The sequence below is a fragment of the Anser brachyrhynchus genome (genome assembly GCF_964034855.1).
Source record: "Anser brachyrhynchus genome assembly, chromosome: 3".
NCBI classification, from domain to species: Eukaryota; Metazoa; Chordata; class Aves; order Anseriformes; family Anatidae; genus Anser; species Anser brachyrhynchus.
The window spans coordinates 2,557,433-2,575,895 of record NC_137696.1 but is presented as its reverse complement, the minus strand read 5'-3'; the positions used below and the strand labels follow the sequence as shown (position 1 = coordinate 2,575,895).

General features: G+C 40.8%; 2 protein-coding genes across 10 annotated transcripts in view; one reads left to right on the top strand and one right to left on the bottom strand.

Annotated features, from left to right (window-relative positions):
• APLF (aprataxin and PNKP like factor) overlaps positions 1-18,463 on the bottom strand; it is a 37,580-nt gene that overhangs the window by 17,771 nt on the left and 1,346 nt on the right. The window contains exons 1-6 of one of the 8 annotated variants that reach the window (XR_013949269.1): positions 8,832-9,046; positions 5,987-6,058; positions 4,620-4,783; positions 3,622-3,769; positions 2,659-2,785; positions 1,388-1,545 (exon numbers count right to left, since the gene is read on the bottom strand). Coding sequence is in view for 7 of the 8 variants with exons in the window: in XM_080587065.1 (XP_080443191.1) it covers positions 1,388-1,545; positions 2,659-2,785; positions 3,622-3,769; positions 4,620-4,783; positions 5,987-6,058; positions 8,832-8,924 (762 nt within the window). In the remaining variant the exon portion in view is untranslated. Of the gene's footprint in view, positions 1-1,387; positions 1,546-2,658; positions 2,786-3,621; positions 3,770-4,619; positions 4,784-5,986; positions 6,059-8,831; positions 9,050-9,564; positions 9,615-18,246; positions 18,323-18,463 lie in introns of those variants that run through there. The other 7 variants (XM_080587069.1, XM_080587066.1, XM_080587068.1 and 4 more) reach the window with 7 other exon arrangements.
• Positions 9,041-11,580, top strand: FBXO48 (F-box protein 48). Of its 2 annotated transcripts, none has more exons than XM_080587110.1 (3): positions 9,041-9,141; positions 9,494-9,830; positions 11,214-11,580. In XM_080587110.1, exons 2-3 carry the CDS (start codon positions 9,528-9,530, stop codon positions 11,373-11,375), a joined length of 465 nt encoding a protein of 154 aa, XP_080443236.1. In that variant the 5' UTR covers positions 9,041-9,141; positions 9,494-9,527; the 3' UTR covers positions 11,376-11,580. The 2 variants fall into 2 exon arrangements, with proteins under 2 accessions (XP_080443236.1, XP_080443237.1); XM_080587111.1 differs by lacking the exon at positions 9,041-9,141 and adding an exon at positions 9,177-9,386.

Below are 18,463 nucleotides of genomic sequence, written 5' to 3'. Positions count from 1 at the left end.
TGCGTGTTAGGATTCGTTTCACTTCTTGCCCTACAGCAAATTTCCTTCAGTCAGCTGAAATGCGACAGCAGAAGAGTGATTTTGGTTTTGATAATAAAATTTAAATGTTTCAGTTTTCTATGACTTATTCGTGCAAGTAAAAGTAATAATTATTTTTCCTACAAAGCTCAGAAGGCAATTTCTTACACTATGCTTCAGATAAAAACTATTTATGAAATTCTGCAGTTTCTAAGTATGAAGCCATACTTGTTTTCTCCTATTAAATGAAACAATTAATTATATAGTCACTCACCTTACAATTTGACAAAGAAAACAGCACTGCAGCTAGTATAAATGTTCCTCGCCAACAAAGCTCACCATTCAGAACACTTTTTCAGATTAAGAGATCCTGTTATATTAAAACTACCTTGACGGGTAAGCTCAAACTCTCCACAAGTAGATCATTTCATTAACCTCAAGATTAAAATAATAATAATAACAACAACAACAACACACCACTTGTCCATGTCAGAACTGATAAAGCATACAAACGAATAGCATTCTATCAAATCCTATAACAGATCAAGGCAATCCTAGAGCTAGAGGCTAGGAACTCCAGGTTGTTCACTTAAAAATCAGTAAAAGCCTTAGTTTGTTCTCACCAGAAGGTGTTTTGAGGATCATTATCAATGACAAACATCTTTTCATTATTAGCAGTGTACTATCAGTAAGTATGTAACTGTCCATAAACGCAGTTTTACTTTGAAGACATACAGCCTTCATTAACCAGTCAGTAGGACTGAAGTCTGTTTGCTCATGACCACAGACCATTCTGGATTTCAGACAACTTTCTTTCCTTTTTTGATTCCTGTTGAAATAGCATAAACACATTCTGCCACCTTTCTACAAAATTTAGCAGTTGATGAGGCTTGTATCATAATTTTCTGGCCATAAAACTTAACCAGTTAGAATGGCACCACTTTGGGGAAAAAGTCCACAACTGCGTTACGTCAGTGTCATACTATCACCTACCGCTGAAAAGGGTTCTCCATAAAAACAAACCAAACTCCAAGCCAGTTAGCATGGCTAGCAGACCAGTAATTTGGCCCATGCCTCTCAGGCCGCCTGCTGTAAAGCAGAAAGTCTGGGATTTCATGGAACATGCACAACCTAGATTCCAGGTCCCAAGAAAGAAGCGCAGAAAAACACTTGTTACCAAGTCTCCAAAGGCATCCAGAATCCTTGCAGCAGAGCTGTCCAATGAACTGGCATTTCAAAAACAACTGTTAAACACAACAAATCACAAGCAGAACACATAATTAACATTGCAAACCCAACCTTACACTATGACATTGCCAACTAGGTTCTTATTTTTGAAATACAGGTTTTGCTGTGAGCAAAAAGTTACCTCAGATGAAGGGGGGGACAAACAGCTCCTTTCCTCTTCATCTATCAAATTCTCTTCAATTTCAGAAGCTAATCTTTTTCTCTGCAGCATGTTTACATCTGATTTTAATGATTCCATATTGCTTTCTCTCCTTTCTTGGCATTTTATCTTTCTAGTACCTAAAAAAAAAAATAATACTACTTTTGGAACACAACTTCTACAGTGAAATCCTGACTGCAGTAAAAATCTAAACTTATATCTGCGTAGAACACCAGGCAAGAAGTGTGAGGAATAGCAGCAGTTGCACATGCAACTTCCACAATTTTCTCCACTTCCTGTACTCCCAATTTAATTCTGCTTACAGGAATAAAAACTACTTTTTAGATTGAAAAAAATTCAGAGAAAGCTTGTTGGAGAAAAAAGGGGGCAAAGGATATTCTGGACCAACTGTATCAGTATGACTGACAATTAACCTGATCAGCTCCTGCTGTGTAAATGGTAAACAAAATACCCTAGGACTTTTTACTACTGACCTTTCATATAAATATCACTTCAGATTACCAGCTTATACAAGCAAATTAATTATGACATAGTAGAATCAAGGTATGCCTACTTGCCTAGAGAATCACATCATACTTTATTATTTCATCAACCAGTAACTGACAGAGAAAGTGAATGTTGTGTCTCTCTTTGGAACGCTTCATATCCTAGAAAACCAGGAGGTCTCTGTGCTGAAGTATCTTCTGCGTATACAGCCAGGAAAAAGCTATGGCCATGATACCATTTTTGTTACGTTTCCATCTGCTGCAAAACGCGTTCAGAAAGAAGAAACTGATATTAGGAGAACCTAAACTACAATGGAATAAATTGGTTACTTGTATCTGGAAAAGGCCAGGAATTAACAGTACAGAAACTGTGTAGAATTTACACCCTTTGCAAAACATAAACATTTTATAGAAAAGGACTCCACCAGGACACCGCATTGTCAGGTGTCCAGAAAGAGTACTACTACCTGGCACAGACAAAAAAACACAACAAAAAATAATAATAATAATTAAAAAAACACTACCAGGGGGAAAAAAAAAAACACAACAACAATCAGAAAGAGCCCTGTTACATCTCCTCTGTCATTAATCATATGGACAACAGAATTAAGTTTCTGAAGTCTCTGTCTCTTGCCAGGCACAGAACATGGAAAAATAAAGTAATGAATTAGTATTTTCTACCACCACAATTATCATTTAAGAAAATGAGATCAAAGCGCATCAATGTGTAGTGGCATGCAAACCTACCTCCTTTCACTGCAGGCTTAGAAATCCTCTCAACCAGGAGGTCACTTTCCAGCATCCAAGACGGAAGCACCCTCTTCCTTTGAATAGATTTTGACTGTTCATTTTCATCATCATCACAAGGAGGAACCTGAAACATTATTTACTGTTTAGTTCCTTTTACTAGGTACAAAAGAGGAGATAAAAACTAGAACACAAGTTTGTGCGTGATTATGTCCTTCACACACAGCCTGGATTACTACAGTAAGGGCTGACATTTATTGGACTTACTTGTTATCTACTGTACAATGATGTTGCCCAACGTATCCCTATTTTAGCACAGTGATGATGGATATACAACAGAAGGTTTAAGAAAAAGAATACTGTACGGAGCCAGAGGGATTATCAGACTTTCTGCAGGCCATTTTTACTCAGTAACAATAAAACCAACAGACAATGCTAGCTTTGAAAACACTATTTTGCTGGACGAAATGCTGGCTGCCAGGGAAAAAAAGAAGGGCTGTTTACTTGTGCATTTGTTAGGATTTTGACACCACCACTCCATCACAGATATATGATTCAAATGAAACAGGCTGCTAGTACACTCACAGCCCGTACAAGGCATCTACAGTCTAACTATAGTATCTCCAGATATAAATTTCAGAGTCTTTTACCCTGGCTGGAAGAAGAGCCATTTGTTACCCTGGGCCTTCAAACATACTTGCGAGCAGTTATTGATACACAGACCAGAATTTAAGACTGTTTTGCAGTACTATGTTCAGCTCTAATATTGTTATGCCAAAATCTTCATGTAGAAATAGCTACATGATTTTTGTATATTTCAGAGAACAAAATGCCGTAACATAATCATCATAAACAGAAATACACAATAGAAATTTATTCACTTTTCAGGAAAAAGAATTTAGAAAACACCTTTGCTTCGTTTTCAACACATGCTTGCAAATATTTAAAAAATTAAAGACCCACCAGAAGCATAGAATTAGAGTCATTTTGTCTTATTTTTGCAATTCCCTGCATCTCAGAGGTGGAACACGACGGCTCTACTAATGACAGACTACAGGACATCTCAACAGGATGAACACTTGCTGCTGCTTCTGCAACCTCTGGATTGTTTCTGAGAAAACAAAGTAATTTTGTTGAACAAACTCATCATAAATATGAACACGTACTTTTAACCTGAACAGAGGCTGATCTGAACTTTTACCATTAATACACTTCTAAATAGAATCTAACATACTCTTGCATCAACTAACAAAGGAAATCAAGATACCTTCTTGTTTAACTTCCATTGAAAGAACTTTGAATGAACAATTTTCCAATCATTGCTGATCCTTACTGTAGTGTTTCTGTTGACCGAGTATCTAATTTGCAATAGTCAATGCCATGATAAAACTTTGATGAAGTTGAAGTTACAGCTTAGAATTTGTTTTTACTATAAATCAGTTTAATTGCTTATATTAGCTCCCTCCTAAATGCGAATTGCTATGTGCTTCTTACGAAATAAGAAACACAGATTTTTTTGTACGAATTACCTCCATTTACTTCTCACTTTCATCTTTGAATTCAAAAAAGTTATTTGACTTTACAGACGTAACGACTCAAATTCTTTGATCAATTTCGTGCTGCATTTAAGACATTTGCCATTGGTCATATATTAGGAAAAAAACGGTTTGCTGTGTGCTAAAGTTAAGCAACATTTGCATTACTCAAAACCATTATATTTCATTTCAAGAGAAGTTCAACTCATCCTCAAATTTAACACTTCAAAGAATTTACTGAGTGGAGGGACACTAAAAACAAATCCAAAACCCCACATTTCTAGCACTGAGACCGTTTGTCAATTCACCTCCTAGACTTCATGGTTTGTGGGCATACCCATTCAGACCTTAAGTGAGAAAGATTTTACTTAACGGTAAGAAAAAGCCATTAGTGAGAACAGCGTCATTTTTTGCAGGTATTGATACCTTACTGTGCTCTCCACAGGATGAGCAGAAATGACCTTGAAAATATATTTGTCAACCAGTAGGGAAAAGCTATCACCAAATTTCAAGGAGTGCCATTCATGTGCTTCCAACGGCAGAAGACGACCATTCTCAGGAGACTGATAAAAGCATGGATTTACATGAATCTGTGAGATAGAAAGAACAATCAGCATTTTTTTTTTTTAAGATTAAAAAAGCATGTACATATGTTTAGCATATATACAATATACAAAAATACAAAAAGCATGTACATTACGTTTCTATAACTCCCTCCCACAGTTCTGTCATATACAACAAAGCCCTTATGCCACAGTAATAGCTACAGCAATGCTGCAATGTTGAAACGTTAAAGACAAAAAAAGGCAGATACACGAGTTACCACTAACTAGTTCAAATAGTTCTGCTTTTTTTTTTTTTGGTTTGTTTTTAAATATCTACAATTGATCCCTAAAGTTTCAATCCAAGCTGATGAGCACAACACCACAAAAAAAAAAAAAGATTGCATGAACTGGTGTTTTGCCTATTACTTTTCAAGTTTACCTGCACCACAGGTAAGCAAGCTCCTGGCAGGTTTCCCCTAGAGGAGAGGGCCACAGGTCAAGTTCGCAGGGCTACCATTATATGGATTAGAGAACAAGGATATGAACTGCCATTTGCATTCAAATCCTATGAGGCAGTCACAGAGAAAAAGCCATGGACCGAAGTGATGCCCAAATCTGAGAACCACCAACCACAGCACAAATAACAGGTTTGTGATACCAAAGCAGCTCCATTCAGCCCTCCCAGCACTGGTGACCAAAACAGTCATTAATCTATAAAAAACAGAAACTACCACAATCATATCTCATACCTCAGTATAGCCTATGCACAACATCCGAATCAACTGCAACTATATAAAGATTTGACAAGTCAACTATTGTACCAACATTTCAATTTTTTAAAAAGAAGGCGGCTTGATTAGGTTTATTACAACTGAGTTTATTTGCAAAAAGGACATGCTTTGATCAAGACGCAAAAGCTGTAAATTCAGAGAGATTTCTGAAGAAGAGAGAGGCAGTCAGTATAGAGAATGGATCCCTGTCTCAAAATTGTAAACAGGACTACATAGTAATGATCAAACCTCTGCAGTGTTTTGTTTTCTTTTAATTCACCCAACAACTCTTCTGCAAGAGAAAGTTAGTAACGTTACCTACAGACAGAATTACGCAGTAATGGGAAAACAAGGACTACGAAAAGAGAGCAAGGTGAACTGAATGCTATTCTCAGATGAAGCATAACATCACAGGAAAATCTAAAATTGTATAATTATAGGTTGGCTCTATACGCATAATCAGAGAGATTTAAGTTACCGGTTTGATGCGAACCTGGCCATCCACCACTTCCAATATGGCATGTTTTCGGGATACTCGCTTATCTGTAATCTGAAAAGCAGAGACAACTGCTGTGAGAACCATGTACTTCAAAGTCAATATAAATTCCTTTTGCATCAAAATGAGCAAGTTCCCAGATCTAATTGAGCAGAGTTTTAACAGGATTCACTTTTTATATACTCTATTGCTCCAGACTGTTTTAAAACAGTGAAATCAGTGCAGCTTCCCAAAATTTGACTCTCTGCTAAAAGCTGGATAACAACATTAAGATTCAATTTTTGGAATCAGAAGCCTAAGGAATCCAGCACTTCTTAGCAAGTTCTCACCAAAGGCAACAAATGTGCACCTCTGAAGTGAGACCGTTTACTCACTCAGGTGCTTGAAGCTGGTTTTACAAGCTTCAGTTCAGATGTACCAGATTTGAAATGCTTTTCAACTGAGAGAACACTGAAACTGCACTCTCTTTTCTTTAAATATTTTGGCTTTCCACTAGTCAATTCATTAACATAGGTTTGGGGGGCGGGGGGGGCACTAATTACTGTTCTATTCCACCATAGGACCACTTCAGAGTCATCGTTCTCCCTTTCACAGCGTTTTGCATTACACAGAAGGCACAAGCTGCCTAGCTGAACTTTTCATTTCATCATAAAGAGAAACACTAGAGGTCAAACTCTGCCCCAAACAGATCCTTTCAGGTGCCTCTCAGGAAATTTCAGTTCTGTGTTTGCTCCCTCCACCCTTTCCACAGGCAACGGAGCTCTCAGTGCACTTGAACAAAGCACCGGCAAGCGTAAACCTGTGGTACCAGTTCGTGCTCCTCTGAACTTACACTTTTTGGCTATCCAAACACACGTTCTCTCTGGAAATTGTTTAAAAGCAGAAGTTATTTCTAAAGAAATTATCACCTAATTTTGAGAAATAAGAGTCTACGGCCCAAAGAAAATCTTAACAACTTCGGAAAAGGCGATCACTCTTCAGACTACAATCTCTAACAAACACATTTAAACAACAGGCAAACAGATATTCAAGTGGATAAACAAAATAAAAAACATGTAAAATAAACAGTCAACATCTCTGTATTCTGTAACTTAATAGCCCGGAGCATGATGATTACATATACAAATAGTTTTACCTATTAGACCATGCAGACCCATGTTGAACACCCTGTACCTACATATATTTATGCCACATAAAAGTTTTGCCTGATGTTTAAATAACTTTAAAGTATGCTTTAGAAGCATTAGCATTCAGTAACAGTTACCTCTTGGTTCTTCAAATGTGAGGAGTGAACCAGTAGCTTTTAACTGAAATTCTTGTTATTCTCCACTTCCAGAAAGTCTACCAACTTAAAATAGTCAGCTAAAACTACAGACCCAAAAACAACCACAGTAATTTTACCACTGGTTCATTCACAAAAATGTAATACTTGGCCACATTTTGAATAAGGAAATAAGGTTCCAAAGAGCAAAGTGCCATCACAAGAGATAATCATTTTGCTATGGATCTGACAGATCAGGCAGCACAAAAATGGCTATATTGCAACTACCCATGTATTTATTCTCTTAGAGCATTTGACCCAACATTTTTAACAATCCTTACATATACAAACTTTAGCTAGTCACAAGTACATGCTGCGGGATGCCAGCTTGGCTACCAGCATCAAAAAAATCTCTGTCCAGGGAAGAAAAAGCACATCTCACAAGACCTGAAGTCCTCATCTGAGTTATCTGCTTACTCTGCAGTCTTTCACTTTTGCCTCCAGGCAGAATATGGAGAAGATGTACTACATATTAAATCTGCAATAGCCACGTACTTTTGTTTGTCAGCACTAACACACAGAAGTATTACATCTCCATCATACACAGCATGGGGAGCTGTTGGTTTTGTGACCTGGCAAAGGCCAAGGCTGCTTATACAGCAGCAAGAGCGTCCACCAGTCAGTCACACTCATGCTCCAAAAAGCACTGAAACAGTACAGCGGTTTGGAGCTTCTGTTTAGAAAAGGCTATAAACTGCAACAGATTTTAAAAGGATTTTACTTAATTAATTTACATTACCAAATTATGTAAATAGCGTTGAAATCCTCTCATAACTATCAAACATAATGCCACTGCCATGACAGAAACTACTGAAGGCTGCAAAGACCTTTTCTTACCCTACTGCGCTAGAAATAAGCAGAGACATTTTTCTTCTTTTTAAGGTGCTTGTGAAAACCTGAATCAAGTTTTCTAAACATCAACTACACAGAAAACAAAGTGAAAGCACTTGAGAAGCAGACCGGCTGAGAACAGACCCAGAATCTCATAGTTTGGTATTTTGATGTAACAGGTGTGATATTTAGGGCAGTGCACCCGGACCTGAGTGGCAATACCCCACTTTACAGATTTACAAGGCACCTGCCCACGAGAAGCCCCTAGGGATGCAGAAGCGACTCTGTGGCTTTATTGATTCTACAGTGACTCTCCACAGAAAGCTTGAGAAGTTATCCCAGCACCTCAATTCCCTAATATTCAACATCCCAAGTGAGCCCTTCTCTCTGACAACCTCACCCCTCACTCCCACGTACAACCGAGGGATCTACCCTCGGGTTTCCCTACCCCATACCCCAAACGATGACCGGGGGGGTCCTTTTTAGCACACCCGTGGAGCGCAGCAGCACCCAGCAGTAACATTTCCCCTCAGGTACGAACCAAGGGCGCTGCTACCAGCGCGGAGAGCACTTCGCCTCGGCCCCCCAACAACAACCCCAAGCGGTGGAAGGCTGCGCCCGCTCGGGGCTGCCCCCTTCTCCCTTCACCTCAGCCTCCCTCGCCCCCTCACTTACTCCCAACAAGGGACCGCGTCCCAGCAGCGTCTCCCCGGGCGGCAGCGGCACGGGGCAGCCCCCATCCGCCGGCGCCAGCCTCACCCCCGCCATGGCAGGCGCCGCTCCCTCAGCGCGCCGCGCCCCGCCCCGCCCCACGGCCGAGCGCCGCCATATTGGCGCTTCACCCCCCTCGACACACACAGAGCTCCGCCCACCGCCGGCGGGAGAACTACGATCCCCAGCATGCATCGCGGCGGGGGGGGCGTAAAGCGCCGCGCGCATGCGCGCAGCGCCTGGCGACAGCACCGGCAAGGGGCCGATGGTGGAGGTATTTAAACACAACCGGGGAGCCGCGGCGCGCGGGCAGAGGGGAGCCAACGGTCGGCAGCGGGCGTTACCGGCCCCTCAGCGCCGCCGCGGGCAGGAGGGGCAAAGAAGGGCCGCAAAAACCGGCAACAGCCGGGCGGTTTGCCCTCGGAAAGCCTCCCCAGCGTGACGCCATCGCCAAAATGGGCCGGAACGTGCCGGGGCGGCCGGCCGGTCCCCTGCCTGCCCGCTGCGGCTGCTGGAAGGGTGACGAGGCGGCCCGCAGGGGGGGCTGGTGGCGTTTGTTGTGGCATCAGGGCAGTATTGGTCATTCCACAGCGGCCGCTCGTTCATTGTTATGCTTTCCTTATCAGGCATACCCGCTGGATTTGGCGAGAGGTCAGAAGCATGCAGAAAACGCCCAAGAGGAACAAGCAGCCGTTACCTTGTGGGGAGCCAGCCAGCCTTCCTCCTGACAAGAGGAAAAGGGAAAGTCCCGATGACTTCGTAGCCCTTCTGCCTCCCGAAGTCAGCTTGCAGATATTCAGCGAGCTCGATATTTGCAGCCTGTGTAACGCCGCGATGACATGCAGGAGCTGGAATCAAGCTATTGACAATAATGACTGTTTGTGGAAAAATCACTGTTTGACTGTGAGAGCTGTCTGCCAGCGAGAGATTGATTGCGATCGAGGCAATGGATACTCATGGAAGGTAAATTTAATGAGTGACAGTGCTGGCAACTCAGAAGCCTCTGGGGTTAATAATAGAGACATACAAATAAGTATTTCTTATTTGTCCAAGATGCTTGGGGAACCCCTGTAACGCCAACGTGGCTCAGTAGTGAAATCAAACAACTAGAAGCCTGGTTAAACACAAATAAGTTTCCCATTTCCTTTATCCTATTTGCTACCCAGAACCACCCTTGGCCCACTCAACATATTCTGTTTATTGCTCAAGGCCCCAAAGCTGCCCATCCCAGCAGGTATGCATAACCTCAACACTGGGGTCTGTTCATCCCATCAGAAAGTCTGAGTAGCCCTAACATGGGAGAATGCCCAAATCCTAATACACAGGGGCAGAGGGAGAGAAAAGCACATAGCCTGTGTGCCAGTATACATTCTCTAGTTATATTTCATTAGAGTAAGTCTGCTTGTGAAGAATGATTTCCTGCAGATACATTACATATAGCTTTGCCTCAATACATTTTGAGCAATGTGCAACCGGGAGAAAGAATCCAGGGTAGGAAAACAGGAAACTAGGAGCTAGCAGGAGCTGGGTGAAGTTTGTTTAGAATTCTTCCTCCACACACACGCGCTCCTAGTTACAGCTTCTCTGAAGCAAGAAGAGCTCAACCATCTGGAAGGATCTGTCACTGTTCAGTCCAGCCTACAAACTGAAGTAGACCAGGGAAGCAATGGCTACTTCTCTGAGCTAGCTAAAGGGTGATCCCCACCTCAATTTAGCTGGGGCATTTTCAAGTGGGGGAACAGGGGATTTGTGAAAAAGAGCAAAAAAAAAATTCTGGACTCTCAACACTCCCTGTCTTGAGCAGGGAGCAGTTGCCCTCCAAATGTATCTATCTTTCCTCTCTTGCACAACAGTTTCCAAAGGGCTCCCCTCTGGTTTTCTATTTTGCATCTATTACAAATCCCCCTCCAACAAATACACTGAGCTAGCATTTTCTTGCACTAAAAGGCTGGCTGAGTAGAAGAACCAATCCAGCCTTCATTAATAGCCCAAGCAAGAGGTAAAGGTCATAAACAACCTAAACAGGAAGAGAAAGTGAAAGCCATTTCTTTTAAAGAGTAAGGAGGAAGATTAATTCCTGTTTAGGGTTTTCATTTCCCCATCATCTTCACCCTCTAAGAATTGAGGCAAAAAGTGACTCTCTACCTAACTTAGGATAGAAAGATAGAAGTAGACCAAAGTCTACTTGTTGGCAGCAGTACAGCTTTCTGGGCTTAGCATCCAGGTACCAGAGACATGTTCCAAATCCTTTTGCTGGCACTATTCTTCCAATGTAAAACTTACTCATATTGAGTGCAGCTTGAATTGGTTTACTTCCAAGATTTTTGCTGTCTGTTTTTCCATCAGATCACATTACTAAGAAACTACTGGAAAAGCAAAGTAAAACAAGAATGGCTGAGTGGGAAATACAGTAACATTCATTCACAAAACAACTTGCCAGAGAAAAGCATGTATCCGATGGATGTTGACACGTGGGGAGAAATCCTGGAAGCAGAACTAGAGAGATGAGAAGCCAGTGCAGTTTCTTGCGACTCAAGAACCTTACATCAACTCATGGACAGCCAAACTGTAAATATGTTGGTGTTTAAATTAGTTCTGTTTGCAAGCATGTGATGAAAACTTCTCTGAAGAAGAGAGATATACTTTTTATTTGCACTTTATTAGACGGACTGATACAAAAAGTAAAATTCTAAATAAGACTATTCAGTCGTAATTTTATGTTTGTTAGTTTTATATTCTGCTGTATTATTGAAAATATGTTGAATGTACTTTCAGTTTGCACTTCTTTTGGAAAAAAAAAACTTTTTTTAAAAAAAGTGTTTCACTCAGTATATCATGTCAGCAGCACAACATGGCATTCCATAAAGGAAGGCTGGGAGGAGGACAAATCCAGACATTGGAAAGGAGTAGGCAGCCACCTCAGCTGATACATCCCCAGGGTCTGTATCAAGGGACAGAGCCTTCACAGAGCTTTTCTGAGCCTGCACACATTGACGCATTGGTGCTTCGCAGCACTGCATTTCTGTTACCCAGCTGTAGAACTTCTGAATTAGGACTCAAAGATTGAAGCAACAGGTAGGACTGAAGCAGCCACTTAATGAACAGCCTTGCTGTCATTAGCTATGCATTTTTTTCGCTTATATAACAATGTGATAGGGAATAAAAAAAAAATTATGACTTCAAACATAGTAAGTCAACTTTGTTTGTAGTCAGGGTATCTCACATTGTTAAAACATTCAGAAACTTATCTTGTTCCGCATTAGGATCTCCCACCACACCGATTCTGCTTTACCAGCACTGATTTTTGCCACTGGCTTTAAAAATTGCTGCTAGGAAAAGATATGCCTATCACATTACTTAACATAAAAAAAACTACAAAAGCAGTTTATTACAATTTGGTTTAAATGTCATGTCACCTTTCCCTACCTACATTTTGCACTGAAGAGTAACTAGGAAACAGTGGAAGAGTCCATATTGGTTTCAGGTATTCCTATAAAATTCAGTGACCGATCTAGGACCAATTTTACATAGAAAATTTTATCATGCTCATGAAACTTAGTTAATATGAAAAAATTCAAATTTACTACTGCAGACTTCTGCAAAAGACTTTCTGGTAACGCACAAACAAGCGTCCTGCTGAGAACTCGAGGTTCACTAGCTCTAGATCCAGCACTTACACTAGATGCAAGGGTTGCTGAAGCAAGGTCCAACTCTTCCATTAGTAGGGCCCAGTAACACTAGATGGAGCAGTAGAGCAGTTTAGCTCAGGGAAAAATAAACGCCATCGTCCTCTGGGTTAAAATCCAATACTGTTTTTTAATGGTGGTACTTAGACAACCCAACAGTTCAAAACCGTTTACAATTTCCGTGTATTTATTTTCTCACGGTTATTTCACCACTGCAGGCTATCTAGTGAAAACTTATTTTTATCCCCCATTCTTGTAAGAGTCTAGGCTCACAGTCTATTTCTTGTAGGTGCCCTTACCAAGGCCAAAGAAGAGCAGAACAGCCAAGTGAAGCGGGTAGTTTTAAAATGCTTCCAAGAACAATATATTATTTGATACCCTTTCTAGTTTGGAACATTCAGAATTCACTAAAACTGTTCCACTTCCCTCAGCTTCCTGTATTTTCCCCATTAAAATAGCTTTTTCAGTTCATAAGCAGTGACTTTTCTAAATCATCAGTAAAAAAAAAAAATCTAACCGAGACACTGTTCTTGTCAACAACATTGCATGGTATGCGATGACTGGATAACGTAATGTAACCGTGGACACTGTTGCTGCAAGTTTTATAAGATGCATAGCCTCTCTCTTTTCTGCCTAAAGAGGTGACGCTGTTCTCATGGGATGACTGCAGCATTAACCATAATGGGTGCAACACTCAAAGTTCACACTACCACCATGGCTAAAGTGTAATTTGGAGCTAAGTACGGTGGGTGTAGTGCAAAGTCCAATGAACTGTGAACACTGCTTCCTTTATTTTTAGCTATTCTGCTCTAAGACTATAGCTAGTTACCCCAGTTTAAAAAAAAAAGTTTTTACACTTTTACACTGCTGCCTTACTCCCTGCTCACCATGTCCCTAACTTCAAGAAAGCCAGAAATGAAAAAGGTGCATATAAATTATGAATAATGCTAGCAGTACATTCTTATCACCTCAAGTTATTAATCGTAATACAGAAGTGCACAATAGTCTCTCACCTTTCTCCTCACCCAGCCCCCTCAGCTCCCAGCTATTTATCACCACCTCCTTCCTGTCCCTTCCCTACACATCAGCTATCAGTTTTTGTATCCTGAGACAAATATACATTTTTAAAATAGAAGAATTATTCTGGTACAAACCCCAACACAGAGCATGTGCTTAGCTGTAGCTTTTTCCCCATTCTCTTACAAACTCAGGAATTACCAATATCCATCGTGCCTCCATCTCTGTCCAAATCAGGTGACCGTACTTCTCTAAACATGTTAGGAGTTAAGCACTCAGCTATGCACTTAGACAAGGCCTAGATCTTTCAACATGGAGCAGCAATAGCGTAAACTTCTCATGAACATCTCCTACATGCTTTTCTTTCAGTAAGCATGAGTTCTCATGAAAATAAGCTTGCTTCCTCTCCCCTCTTAAGGGAGGTTTTAATTCCCTCCTGAGATTTTGTTTAATCTGTTTTGGTCTTCTTCAATCAGTTTTGGTCTTCCCCTACTTGCCCTCATACCACCTACTCAGCTTTCAGCCCAACTAGAGGCTGAACACACCCTTTCCTTTAAACACACCCCAGCAGCATCCATAGCTCCAAGCAGCAGCACTTCCTACACCACCAGCTGTCATTCCTGCCTGCCTCTTCACCCTCCTAGCTCCAAGCAAAAATGCTTAAACTAGTGCTAACGCTTAGGTATCCCTCCCCAGAGGGCATTCTCAGCTGCTAAGTCTACTCCTGCACAAGCCAGCTGGACATGCACCAGCTATCCTCACACTTAGGTGGCTGGTGAAGCCTTTTTTCTGCTTCACTACCAAACTCTTTTACCCATAGCTTCTGAGGAAGTGGAAAGTTGTATTTTAGCATACACCACCTACCTTCCCTGAAATACTCACACCACTCACACCACCCCGCTACTCTGAGATTTCAGCTGCAGAAGGATGCCGCAGGCACCCGTCACCCAGGCATCCTCTTAGCCACACGGCCTTACCGCCTTTTCATCGCCCTGCCCTCCAATCTTTCCCGCAGAAGAGGCTTTCTGAGAGAGCACGTGAAGTCTGCGTGCAGAGCAAATACTACATCCTCCCCCAGCACCCCAACTCAAACCAGCCTGGTTTCTAGGATGAAAAGACAGGTTCTCTGCTGCACAACACGTCTCCAGCTGCTGCACGCAGCTTAACATCAAAATACCCAGCATCAAAGCTGAACCTGAGGTCCCCCGAGATAAATACTTTATTTCTGTATTTCCAAAATGTCTGTGGTTTTAGAACCTCCTCTGCAACTACTGACTACTGCAGTGCTCCATTTCTGAAGGGAGGAGCCGTACGTGTGGCTTTATTTCATCATGGTGCAGGATGTGGCTTAGGGCCACTGGCATTAACACTCAAGACTAATTGAAAAAGAAAGCACCATTACATTTAATTAACACGGACTTTTCTTCATTAGACCAATAACATTTCTAAGTGAATTTTGTCAGGAAAAATGTTTCTCCAAATAGGCAGGCAATAGCGTTTCATATCTTTATCATGTTCGCCTCTGGAAGGTCCCAAATGAGTTATCCCACCTGAAGACAGAGCAGCGAAGCTTAAATCCACCCATCATTATGCCTTCATCACATTTCTCACAGATCTTATGCACTGAAGCAGCTGACCCCCGTCCTGAACCCTTCCATCCCTGACGTTGATTTGGATAGAGGGGTTTCAGATTCTCAAGAGCGTCCTGACACTTTGCCGTTGTTTCTCATGGTAATGCTTGTTCAGAGAAGTCTGCCCCAAAAAGCTTGGACAAAATCACCCACTGTACTTAAAGCTGAGGCTCGCAGGGGCTTCGGATCATTAAACAACCCTAAGAATTATTTTGTGGTGTTTTTTTCTCAGGCCTCAGGGCAAGTGGCCAGTCCCACTTCTATTATTCTGGTAAGCCATAAAAAAACACAAGCTACAACTGTGGGTAGAAGGGTGAGAAGGGGAGAGGTCAGGGACAGCAAAATTCAGAGGGACGTATCAAGATGAAAACTGGGAGGACATTTCTATATACCAGTAGAGTTACTTGCAGTCCCCTCTAGCTCCTGAGAATTGTCCTGTTCATCACTGCCACCAACTTTCAACAGCCATACATTTACAAAGCAGGTTTGTGTGTATAAAAACCAGCCTGCAGGAGTATGCAAATCAGGTGCAACATAAGCTTTTTTTTGATCCACATTTAAAAAAAAACTGTTAGAACCACATGTGCTGGTTTTCATGTGTAGTTCTTTTAAAAAAAAAAAAAAGAAAAATAGCAGCCGAAAGAACTGCTGTTTGCCAATATGGGGATGCCACAAGACACAATGGGCCACACAATAATCTGTTAGCCATGGTACTAAATGCTGTTTTAAACATCTCAGTGACCTCCGAATACCAAATACAGAAGATCAAAGAACATTATCAGCTACCTGTTGGAAGACTCAGCTGGAAGGCTGGATTGAAGGTATACATTGAACAAGTTGGAAACAGAGGGAAAACATCAAACAAACCAGCCACCTTAAGCTTTTAATCCTAATAAAGGGGGGAAAAAAAACTGACAAAGGTGAAAACGTGTACCAGCTATGTAAGATAATGCTGCTGAAAAAAAATGAAGTGTGACAGTGCTCCCAAAAAAGCTTTGCTCATCTGCTCATTTGAGGAACTTTTTAAATAGAAAAATAGTGGAAGCTATGACAATGCTAAAGAAAAAAGAACTCTATACAAGTTAGCTAGGAAGATCCAATGACAACACTTCCCAAGATACTATATATAGCCATTTGTGGCATATTGCTGTTATCAGCTGTACTGTCAAGTTTCATACAGAGTTTTGACCAAACTAATCAGCTTTTCTAATGCACCTTTATTCTTAAAGACCACTATTCTGTAGACATTTTTATCCTTCAGTTATACTGCTCGTTAAAATCATACTAATGTGAAAATCTGCTACCAACACGTACTTAAGAGATAATCATGCTGGGAATTACTCAAATGCTTAAATAGGGAGACTATGACGACACTTGAGACCCATGAGGCAACCAAATATCTATATACCGTAAGTAGATGTGAGGTGATGAGGAAGTTTCTGTTCCTCTGGAGGGGTGACTAAAGACCATTTGGTGGTATATTGTAGGACATCTAAAAATACTACTAGACGTTTATGCTTAGGTATCTGAATTTCATTGCGTTTCATTGCCACAAACTCTCTTAACCCTTTTTAGGCTAGGAAGTTTAGTTCAAAATAACTAAGAAAGAGGAGAAAGGGGAAACAGTAAACGTAGCTGGGAAAAAAAAATCATTCCTTAAATACTAAGTTTGAAGAAAGGCATTACCTTATTTTACCACTGATAAAACAGAAAGATGAAGTATTTTCTTTTATTAATCAGAAAACTGCATAAGAGTGGTAAGTATCTGATAACAACAACAGTTCATATTACTCAAAAATTTCATGAATGTGTGTTATTATACTTTTACCATCATGTAAAATGCATCTAGAGAGATGTAGCAATTTAAGCATTTGAGGGCAGGACACCTCCGTAAACATGCAGCAGAAGCACTGAAGGACAAAAGTGATGTTTTCTTACCTCGCTTTTTATACATCTGTGTGCTTACAGGATTTTCAAACTTCTCCTTGTTATGTAGAAGGTGGTGTATGAAAAAGCTGATTATACTCTGATTTGTGTAGTGAATTCTCTAATAGTCTGTAATAGGTCATTCTTGTATGCTTGATAAAGAGGCTAACAGTAATACTCTTAAGTTCTTTATGTTCTTTTAATATCTGGGTTTGGGAAAGACTGGAGCATCAAGTTTAGGATTTTTTTTATTATCATCATCAAACTATTTGATCTCCAGTTCTTTCTCCCCTTCTCCTTTAACTCCGACGTATTAAAGATTTTGGTGAAAAACATACAGAAGGCAAATAAAAATAATAATAATAAATTCCATCTCTTTCAACTGTTAGCAAAATCTATCAGTTTCATCAGCATTTACCTTTGATTCTTTTCCTCCCACATTCTTAGTCATCTTGTAACAGGATAGAAAATGAGAGGGAAATTGTTTTGCCATCTTAGACGCAGAACACGTAGGGAAGTGGAAGAGTTTTACTATACCTTACTTCACTTAAAATTGAAGCCAGCCGAAGTATGAAAAGTGTTTTTTTTTTTCCCCCCTCAGCCTTCATACACTGTTACTCTCCCAAACAGAATGGAAAAAAAAAAAGAAAAAAAAACTTAGAGATCTACCAGAGCCAGAAACACAGTGGAGAAAGCCACAGTTCCATTTCTAAACACAAAGCAGGAAGTTCTATGTTCTAATCCAGGAAAAATACTTATTTTGTTGCCAAGTCAGAAATTCTATTTCAAGAAGTGAAGTCCCACAATGAACAACAACAAAAAAACCTTGCCTTCAGTCAGAGATTTTCAAGGGTGTTTTTTGTTTACTTGGCCTTCAGGTTACCAACCCACCATTTTAAAGCATAAAGCAGATCCTAAAATGATGTATAGTGCCAAAGGGTCATGAAGTAACCACATTCAAATTATCTTCACATGTCAGATTCACACTTCACCATCCCATACAACAACAAAAAAGCCTGACAGATACAGATAGCTGTGTGTTGGCTCCCTTTCAAATTCTTTTTGCATATCAACCAGGAGTAAGTCTCATTCTCATACTGAAGGTATTTCCCTCTTTACCAGTGAACGTTTCCAAAGAGGTGGCAAGAGACGTGCTCTTCCAGGCACCAATCCACCAACTCCTGAGGCCACGTGTGAGCATTACAAGGGCTCCACAACACAGGGAGGCTCTCCTTGAGCAGCTGAGCCACAGCTGGTTGGAAGGCAAAGAAATCTGGAAAGGCACAGGCACGTTAGCATTCAGAACACTGATCCTGCCCTCATCGCTTGCTTTTTA